This window comes from Aureococcus anophagefferens, assembly GCF_000186865.1.
Source record: "Aureococcus anophagefferens unplaced genomic scaffold AURANscaffold_9, whole genome shotgun sequence".
Lineage (NCBI taxonomy): Eukaryota > Pelagophyceae > Pelagomonadales > Pelagomonadaceae > Aureococcus > Aureococcus anophagefferens.
The window spans coordinates 595889-606009 of NW_008705569.1; the positions used below are offsets into that span (position 1 = coordinate 595889).

The 10121-nt window shown below is 66.9% G+C and overlaps 1 protein-coding gene across 1 annotated transcript in view; it reads right to left on the minus strand.

The window, feature by feature from the left end:
- AURANDRAFT_64178 (hypothetical protein) overlaps nucleotides 1–10121 on the minus strand; it is a gene marked incomplete at both ends in the record, with an annotated part of 12438 nt that overhangs the window by 855 nt on the left and 1462 nt on the right. The window contains 9 exons of the mRNA XM_009038854.1: nucleotides 279–424; nucleotides 501–678; nucleotides 734–1151; nucleotides 1602–1891; nucleotides 3235–4351; nucleotides 5987–7756; nucleotides 8252–9079; nucleotides 9217–9476; nucleotides 9642–9766. Of these exons, the coding sequence (XP_009037102.1) occupies nucleotides 279–424; nucleotides 501–678; nucleotides 734–1151; nucleotides 1602–1891; nucleotides 3235–4351; nucleotides 5987–7756; nucleotides 8252–9079; nucleotides 9217–9476; nucleotides 9642–9766 (5132 nt within the window). The remainder of the gene's footprint in view (nucleotides 1–278; nucleotides 425–500; nucleotides 679–733; nucleotides 1152–1601; nucleotides 1892–3234; nucleotides 4352–5986; nucleotides 7757–8251; nucleotides 9080–9216; nucleotides 9477–9641; nucleotides 9767–10121) is intronic.

Below are 10121 nucleotides of genomic sequence, written 5' to 3' on the forward strand. Positions count from 1 at the left end.
GGGCGACGACGGGGCCCCCGCGGGCTACGGCGCGCTCGACGACGGCGCCAAGGCCCGGGCCGCGCCGGTCTAAAAGTGCTTACGTGCGCAGTTCGCCAAGTGACCGGGCCGTCGTCGTTAGGTTCGCGGTCGCGTGGATTTCGGTGGCTGGTCGAATTACTGACTTGTGGTTAAGCCGGGCCGCGGGGAATAATTGAAGGGAAAGGGGGCCGGCTGGGGTATCTGGGTTGCGGCTAGCACGGGCCGCAGGTCAGCGCGCACGCGTCCTCAGCTTTGACGTCGAAGCTATCCGTTTTCTTGCAGTTCTTCGCCTTTTTGGCCACAAACTTCTCGCATGTATTCTTCGTCTTTTTGAAGTACCAAGATGATGAGTCGGCGCACTCCTCCTCGCACTCGCCGCACGCGACGGGACAGGCCTCCTTGCCTACCAAGCATGACGGTAACGATTTTTCATCGTTTTCCCAGAGGAGATCTCTCGAAAATCGTCACGGCCACAGGACGCTGCTCCTTGCTCGACACGTCGCTCTCGTCCGCGTACTTGCTCTTGCACAGCTTCGACTTCTTCGCGACGTAGTCGCAGTCGTACTTACTCTTCTTCCAGTACCAGCTCGTCGAGTCGGCGCACACGGCGTCGTCGACCTCGACCTCGCACTCGCCGCACGTCGCTGGGCACGCGACCTGCGGCGGGGGCGTTTCGCGCGCACGCGCGCGCATCGGCGGACGCCGCGCGGACCTGGCCCTTGACATCGAACTCGTCCCGCTTCTTGCAGTTCTTCGCCTTCTTCGAGACGTATTCCGAGCACGTGTTTTTCGTTTTCTTGAAGTACCAAGACGTGCTGTCTTCGCAGAAGTCGATAGCGACCGTCGAGACTGACGGCGCGGGCGTCGGCTGGGGCGTCGGTTGGGGCGATGGCTTCCACGTCGGCTTCCGCGTCGGTTGGGGCGTCGGCCGGGGCGTCGGCTGGGGCGTCGGCTGGGGCGTCGGCTGGGGCGTCGGCTGGGGCGTCGGCGCGAACACGGGTGCAGCGCTCGGATCTCCAGGAATGGGCGTCGGCGCAGTGGACGGCTTGGGCGTCGGCCGGGGCGTCGGCGCAGTGGACGGCTTGGGCGTCGGCCGGGGCGTCGGCCGGGAGGTCGGCTGGGGCGTCGGCCTGGCGGAGGGCTCGGGCATCGGCGCAGCGGACGGCTCGGGCATCGGCGCGGCCGTAGGTGTGGCCGTCGGATTGACCGACGGCGCGGCCGTCGGTGCGGCGGACGGCTCGGGCATCGGCGCGGTCGTAGGCGTGGTTGTTGGCGCGGCGGACGGCGCGGCTGTCGGCGCGGTCGTAGGTGTGGCCGTCGGCGCGGGCGACGGCTCGGGCATCGGCGCGGCGGACGGCTCGGGCATCGGCGCGGTCGTAGGCGTGGTCGTTGGCGCGGCGGACGGCGCGGCTGTCGGCGCGGTCGTAGGTGTGGCCGTCGGCGCGGGCGACGGCGCGGACGTCGGCGCGGCGGACGGCTCGGGCATCGGCGCGGTCGTAGGCGTGGTTGTTGGCGCGGCGGACGGCGCGGCTGTCGGCGCGGTCGTAGGTGTGGCTGTCGGCGCGGGCGACGGCGCGGACGTCGGCGCGACGACGATCGCGACGTCGTACGCGACGCCGTCCGCGTCGCCGACGACGACCTCGACGACCTCGGCCCAGCCCTCCGGGAAGTAGGCGACGGCGAAGGTCCCCGAGGGCTGGGACTCCGTCGAGAACCACGAGATGCCCGACGCGCCCTGGACGAACTCGCCGTGGGAGAGCGCGGACGTGTAGTTCTGGAGAGTCGCGGAGAATTTGATGGACAGGGCGGCGTAGGACTCGGCGTCGACGTGTATGGCGACGCCGCCCTCGGGCGCGGGTTCGAGCAGGAGCTGGGCCGAGCGCGCGTCGAGGCGGCGGCGCGAGTCGAGGGGAGGCGGCGTGGGCGCGTAGATCGCCGACGGTTGAGGAGCCGGCATCTCGCTCGGCGCGGCTGTAGGCCCATACCTGCGCGGCGGGAGCTTCACCATCGATATTTCGAACTTCGTCAGGGCTCTGGGTCGCGCGTCGGCATCTGTGTCGGCGACGGATAGGGTTGAGGCGACGGGATCGACGACGGCGTCGACGTCGTCGGAGAGTACGTCGGCGCGAACGTCTTCGACGGTGCCACGGTGGGCGGTTCGCAGGAGAAAGTGACGCCGCAATCGGTGACCGTGCAGCCAGCATCAGAGGCGAAATCCGAAGCCGAGACACTGCTCGACAGACACCATCCGAGGTCTTGGTCGAAGGCGTCGGCGAAGGAGAACATGCCGGACATGTCCGTCACGGACGACGTGTCCCAGGCGCCGATGTCCTGGTCGAAGTCGTCAGCGTAGATGAACATGCCGCCCATGTCTGTCACCCTTGACGTATCCCAGGCGCCGATGGCTTGGTCAAATCGAAACGCGCTGTCAAACATCCCTAACATGCTCGTCACGGACGACGTGTCCCAATCGCTGATGTCCTGGTCGAAGGCCAAAGCATAGCTGAACGTCCAGCTCATGCTCGTCACGGAGGCCGTGTTCCAGGCGCCGATGTCCTGGTTGAAGGCGTGAGCCTCTTCGAACAAGTAGTTCATGCTCGTCACCTTCGACGTGTCCCAGTCGCCGATGTCTTGGTTGAAGGCGGAAGCATAGTTGAACATGGCGCTCATGTCCGTCACGGCCGACGTGTCCCAGCCGCTGAGGTCCTGGTTGAAGGCATCAGCGTAGAAGAACATGGACGACATGTCAGTCACCTTCGACGTGTCCCACGAGCTGATGTGGCCGTAAATCGCCTCCGCCGCGTCCGCGTCCGCGAGCCACGCGTCCACGGCGATCTTGAGATCGGCCTTGGATGCGAAAGCAAAGGACGTCGGTGCGGGGCTTCTCGTCGGCAAGGGGGTCGCGTAGGACGGCGCCGCACTCGGCTCGTACGTTGGCTCGGCCGTGGGCATCATCGACGGGTCCGAGGTCGTCGGGAGGTACGACGGCAAGAACGACGCAGTCGGCGAGTAGGTCGGGATCCTCGTGGGCGAGTCGGGCCACACCAACTCCACGAGACCCACGTAGTGCCGCGCGATGAGGACGGCGTCGAGGATCGACGTCGCGTCGTCCAGGTTGACGTCGCCGCAGCCGAAATCGATGCGCTCGTAGCACTTCGTCGTCGGCAGCGCCAGATCCTGCGTGTACATGGCGATGAGCAGCGCATCCGTCACGTCGACGCCGTCGAGGCCGTCGACGTCGCCGGGAACGGATCCGCAGAAGGTCTCGAAGACCGTCGGCGCGGTCGTCGGGACGCGCGTCGGCGCCGGCGTCAGCGTCGGCGCGAGCGTCGGCGTCTGCGTCGCCGCCTCGGAGCTGAGGTAGACCAAAGACGACACACTCGGCAGCGAGACGCCCGCGGCGTTCGTCGCGACCAGCTCGAGGAATCCGAAGCGCTCGATAAAGAACTCGTCGTCGAAGCGGAGCGTGACGAGCTCGTGCGCGCGTCCGCCCTCGAGGCAGTCCGTCGTGTACATGGCCACGCGCTCGCCCGCGAGGTTCGCGACGACGCTGCCGGAGAAGCTCTTTTCGTACGATGTTGTGTTGGCGTTGGCCTGCCAGCCGAAGCCGACCGCGCAGAGCGTCGCGGCGGAGATGACGGAGATCTCCAGCTGGTCTTCGGACCCGGCCAGGAGCCGCGCCACGACGAGGGCTTCGTCGGAGCCTCCCGCTCGTTCGTAGACGACGATCGCGTCCTCGCCCACGCTCCGGCGCCGCGAATCGGAGATGGACACGGACGACACGTCGAGCGTGTCGAAGTCGAAGCCGTCGCCGAAGACGAGGTCCGCCCAGTGGCCCGACGCGCGCGCCTGCCCGAACCAGCCGACGTCGTCCTCGGTCCGGAAGAACGTGCCCTCGTCGCCGGCGAGCCGCGCCTCGACGAGCTCCACGTTCGCCGTCGCGGTCACGAGGACGGACGTGAACTCGCCGACGTCGGACGAAAGCTCGACGTACACTTGGGCGACCTTGCTGTCCGTCGCGTGCGCGGCCAGCACGACCTGGACATACGAGCTGCGCCCGAAGCTGGGCTGGGCCGTCGGTGCGCTCGGGACCGCGGTCGGCGCGGAGCTCGGCGAGGAGCTCGGCGAGTCGAGCGTCCTCGTCGGGCCGCTCGTCGGCGCGACGACCGGCGTCGCGCTCTCCCAGCAACTCCCGCACGTCAGGTCGCACATTCCGGCGTGCCCGCAGCCGTCGAGGCAGAAGACGGTCTCGCACGCGTCCGCGGTGATCGCGACGAAGCCCGCGCACACGGCCGTCGTGAAGACGTCGCGGCAGGACGTCGGCGCGTAGCTGGGGGAGGCCGTCGGGACTTGGCTGGGCTCGTAGGTCGTGGGGGCGTAGGTGCTGGGCGCGTAGGTGCTGGGCACCGCGGTCGGGGCGGGAGACGGCGCGCAGGTCGCCGAAGCGAAGGTGACGCCGCAATTGACGACGGAGCAAGAAGCGCCGAATTCGTAGTCGTCATCGGCATCGTCATCGTCATCGTCATCGTCATCGTCATCGTCATCGGCTTCTGTCGACGCTAAGACACACCAACCGAGATCCTGATCAAAAGCTGATGCTCCGCTGAACATCTTGTACATTCTCGTCACGGACGACGTGTCCCAGGGGCCGATGTCCTGGTTGAAAGCGGAAGCATCCCGGAACATCTCTTCCATGCTCGTCACCTTCGACGTGTCCCAGCCGCCGATGTCCTGGTTGAAGGCGGAAGCATCGTAGAACATCGAGCGCATGTACGTCACCTTCGACGTGTCCCAGGCGCCGATGTCCCGGTCGAAGGCGGAAGCACTGTAGAACATGTAGCCCGTGACCTTCGCGGCCGACGTGTCCCAGGCGCCGATGTCCTGGTTGAAGGCGGAAGCATCGTAGAACATCGAGCGCATGCTCGTCACCTTCGACGTGTCCCAGGCGCCGATGTCCTGGTCGAAGGCGGAGGCACTGCGGAACATGTTGCTCATGCTCGTCACGGATGACGTGTCCCAGGCGCCGATGGCCTGATTGAAGGCGGAGGCACTGTTGAACATGCCGCCCATGCTCGTCACGGACGACGTGTCCCAGGCGCCAATGTCCTGGTCGAAGGCCTCAGCATCGTAGAACATGATGCTCATGTCCGTCACGGACGACGTGTTCCAGGCGCCGATGTCCTGGTTGAAGGCGTAAGCACGGTAGAACATGTAGCTCATGTCCGTCACGGACGACGTGTCCCAGGCGCCGATTTCCTGGTCGAAGGCGTCAGCTTCGTTGAACATGTAGCTCATGTCCGTCACGGACGCCGTGTTCCAGGCACCGATGTCCTGGTTGAAGGAACTAGTTTCGGAGTACATGAACGCCATGTCCGTCACGGACGACGTGTCCCAGCCGCCGATGTCCTGGTTGAAGGAATGAGCGTCGTAGAACATGCTGCTCATGTCCGTGACAGACGCCGTGTTCCAGCCGCCGATGTACTGGTTGAAGGCTGAGGCAACGAACATGGCGTTCATGTCCGTCACCTTCGACGTGTCCCAGGCGCCGATGTCCCTGTTGAAGTCCACACTCTGGAACATGTGGCTCATGTCCGTCACGGACGACGTGTCCCAGGCGCCGATGTCCTGGTCGAAGGCGGCAGCACGATTGAACATGAGGCTCATACTCGTCACGGCCGACGTGTCCCAGCCGCCGATGTCCTGGTCGAAGGCGTCAGCATAGGAGAGCATTTGGTACATGTTCGTCACGGATGACGTGTCCCAGTCGCCGATGTCCTGGTTGAAGGCGCGAGCGAAGTAGAACATGATGCTCATGTCCGTCACGGCCGACGTGTCCCAGCCGCTGATGTCATCGTCGAAGGACTGCGCGTTCGTGTTGCAATGCGTAGAGGTCCACCTATTCCCACAAAACAGCTCCGACATGTCCGTCACCTTCGACGTGTCCCACGCGCTGATGTGTCCGTACGTCTCTTCGGCTGCGTCCGAGTCCGCGAGCCACGCGTCGACCGCCGCCTGGAGCTCGCTCTTGTCGGCGAACGCGGTCGGCGTCGACTCGTAGCTGTACGAGAAGGTGATGTACTCGTAGAGGTAGCTGTAGCCGGACGTCGTCGGCGCGGCCGACGGCGCGGGCCAGAACGCCGCGGGGGCCCACGAGCAGTCCTCCGTCGCCAAGCTCGCCTTCGAGCCCGTCACGACGACGCCCGGCGTGTCGCAGAGCGCGAGCGTGCCGTAGGCGTCGCCGCGCAGGTACCAGTCCTGCTCGTCGGTCGTGACGGAGAGCGCGTAGACCTTGGCGGAGCCGTTCATCCCGACGTTGTCGCCGTAGCCGTTGTACGGCGCCGCGTTGCCCGCGAACGTGCAGGAGTCCAAATAGGTGCTGCCGCCGCCGACGAAGACGGCCCCGCCCTGGTAGTCGCCGATGTTGTCCGTGAACGCGCACCGCGTCGCGCTCCAGCCGCCCCTCGAGTAGACCGCGCCGCCGTAGCCCCAGTTGAGATCTGGGCCGTCGGCGAAGTTGCCGGAGAAGAGGCAGTCCGTGGTAGTAAGGCTGCCTGCTGCGTAAATTCCACCGCCGTTCGCTACGCCGCTGGGGTCCGAGCGCGACGCGCGGTTCGACACCAGCGTGCAGTTGCGAAGCGCGAGCGAGCCGCCGCTCGCGACGTACGCGGCGCCGCCGTGGATCGACGGCGACGAGGAGTCGTCCGCGAGCCCGTTCTTCAGCACGAGGCCGTCGAGCGTGAGGTGGCCCGTGACGTAGAAGAGGCGCGTGAAGCCGTCGCCGTCGATCGCGCGGTCCCCGGTGTCCGAGGAGATCCGCGCGGTGTAGTCGACGGCCAGCTGCGAGTAGAGCTCGACGTCGCCGGAGATCTGGATCTCGGGCTGCGCGTCGGCGAGGGCGGCGACGAGGTCCCGCTGCTCGCCGTAGGAGTAGGAGTACTCGAGCAGGAGCTCGTACTCGTAGCTGTAGCTCGCGTCGAGGGGCGTCGGGAGAGGTGTCGCAGACGGGGCCGGCGACGGCGCGGCCGTCGTCGGGTTGGGCGTCGGCGTGATGCAGATGACGCCCGCCTGCTCGCCGTCGCCGCAATTGTGGCTCGACGTACTGGTGCACGCCGCGAGGTAGTTCTCGGAGCCGTAGCAGCCCACGTCGTCGTAGACGAAGTTGCCGTCGTTGTCCGCGGACCCGAAGTAGTTGTTCGTCGTCGCCATGTAGGCCTGGTAGTACGGCCCAAAAACCTGCCGGCAGACGACGTCCGCGTCGGAGAGGTCCCACCCTTCGTCGCAAACGTTGCCCCAGGTGTTCGTCGCCGGGTTGAGCGCGTAGATCGTGCCCGAGTAGGCGTCCGGGCCGTCGAGGAGCTGGATCGTCCCCGAGGTGCAGCAGGCGCCCGCGTAATCCGAGGACCCGCAGTCGTGCGCCGTCGTGCCGGCGCACTGGTAGAGGTACGCCTCGCTGCCCGTGCACGCGAGGTCGTCGTAGCCCACGCCGTAAGCGCCATCGGTGAGCTGCACCGTCGCCTCGTACGCGTACCAGTTCCAGGACCAGCCGCCGTAGGCGTCGCGGCAAAAGACGTGGGCGTCGACGATGTCCCAGTCGTCGTCGCAGACGTTGTACCAGCCCGTCGTGTAGGTGACGACCGTGCCGCAGGTGCTCCCGCTCTGGATGAAGCCGTACTGGCCCGTGTGGGCGACCGGAGACGCCGACGGCGCCGCGGACGGCAGGGGCGACGGTCCGTAGCTCGGCGAGGCGCTCGGGCACGCCGATGGCGCCGCGGACGGCAGGGGCGACGGTCCGGCGCTCGGCGAGGCGCTCGGGCACGCCGACGGCGCCGCGGACGGCAGGGGCGACGGTCCGTAGCTCGGCGAGGCGCTCGGGGACGCCGACGGCGCCGCGGACGGCAGGGGCGACGGTCCGGCGCTCGGCGAGGCGCTCGGGGACGCCGACGGGGCCGCGGACGGCGGGGTGCTCGGGGACGCCGACGGCGCGGCGGACGGGGGCGTCGACGGCGCGGCGGACGGGGGCGTCGACGGCGCGGCGGACGGCGTCGAGCTCGGGGACGCAGACGGCGCCGCGGACGGCGTCGAGCTCGGGGACGCAGACGGCGCCGCGGACGGGGCCGGCGACGGCGCGGCGGACGGCAGGGGCGACGGTCCGTAGCTCGGCGCCGCGGACGGGGCCGGCGACGGCGCGGCGGACGGCGTCGAGCTCGGGGACGCAGACGGCGCCGCGGACGGGGCCGGCGACGGCGCGGCCGTCGAGGGCCGGGGCGTCGGCAGTGGCGTCGGGTTGGGCGTCGGCGTGACGCAGATGACGCCCGCCTGCTCGCCGTTGCCGCAGTTGTGCGTGTGCGTGTACGTGCACGCCGCGAGGTAGTTCTCATAGCCGTAGCAGCCCATGTCGTCGTAGACGAAGTTGCCGTCGTTGGCCGCGGACCCGAAGTAGTTGTTCGCCGTCGCCATGTAGGCCTGGTAGTCCGTCCCGAAGACCTGCCGGCAGACGACGTCCGCGTCGGCGAGGTCCCACGCGTCGTCGCAAACGTTGCCCCAGGTGTTCGTATGCGGGTTGAGCACGTAGATCGTGCCCGAGTAGGCGTCCGGGCCGTCGAGGAGCTGGATCGTCCCCGAGGTGCAGCAGGCGCCCGCGTAATCCGAGGACCCGCAGTTGTGCGCCGTCGTGCCGGCGCACTGGTAGAGGTACGCCTCGCTCCCCGAGCACGCGAGGTCGTCGTAGCCCACGCCGTAAGCGCCATCGGTGAGCTGCACCGTCGTATCGTTCGCGTACCAGTTCCAGGACCCGGAGGGGCTGGCGTAGCCCACGCCGCCGTAAGCGTCGCGGCAAAAGACGTGGGCGTCGACGATGTCCCAGCCGTCGTCGCAGACGTTATACCAGCCCGACGTGTAGGTGACGACCGTACCGCAGGTCGAGCCGTCCTGGATGAAGCCGTACTGGCCCGCGCGGGCGACCGCCGGGAGCAGCAAGAACCACAGTTCAAAAGCGTCCACCATCATCCATCGAAACTCGCAGTAAAGGTGAAGAAAATCAAGGGGATCTTCAAGTATCCTACTACTTGAAGATACTTGAAGATCCCCTTGAGAAAATGTCCAAGTATTATTGAAGTACTACTTCAACCTAACATGCCGTTTCTATCCCGCGGGGATGAGGCATTATGCCGCCGCCTCGACTTTAGGTCGCCTTACAACGTATCGATGTAGGACCCGTCGGGTCGGATGATCGTGTAGGGGAAGTAGCGGTCGTTGATGGAGTCGAAGGTGCACGTGGGCTCCGTGACGCGGATGGCCTTCTTCTTCTGGACGATGAAGTTGTAGCGCGTGCGCTGGACCCACCAGAGCTGGTAGTTGTGGCGGGGCTGGTGGAGCTCGAGGTCCGTGGAGCGGAACGCGTAGTTCGTGCGGTTGTCGTTGAACGTGACGAGGTAGTAGATGCTGTCCTCGTCGTACTGGTCCAGTCGGCGCGGCGGACGGCTCGGGCATCGGCGCGGACGTCGGGTTGGCGCTCGGCGCTGCGCAGCTCGAAACGTCGACGCAGTCAATGCAGCTGGACACATCCTTGATCGTTGGTAGCAGGCGGTCGATATCGTCGCACTTGAACTCGGCAGTCCCACTCCACGATCGTCCGTCGGCGTGTTGTCGTCCGTGGGGTAGTCGTCCGTCGGCGTGTTGTCGTCCGTGGGGTAGTCGTCCGTCGGCGTGTAGTCGTCCGTGGGGTAGTCGTCCGTCGGCGTGTTGTCTAGTGAAGGTCAGGCATCAGAGACCCAGAGACTAGAGACCTGGGCATCGAGCATCAGACCTGGGTTTCAGACTAAGAGAGACCTGGGATTGAAACCCAGGCCCTCGAATTACGAAAAAAACCTAGAAGTCGCCCAGGGCGTGGTCCAGGTCGCCGGCGGTGGGCCACAGGTGGACCACAATCACCTCCATCACCTTCAGCAGCAGCAGCAGCAGCAGCAGCGTCGTCGTCGTCGTCGCCGCCGCCGCCGCCGCCGCCGCCGCCGCCGCCGCCGCCGCCGCCGCCGCCGCCGCGCGCGCGCGCGCGCGGGCATTCGAACCTACAATCAGACACAGAACGGCATAGGGAAGGCCAT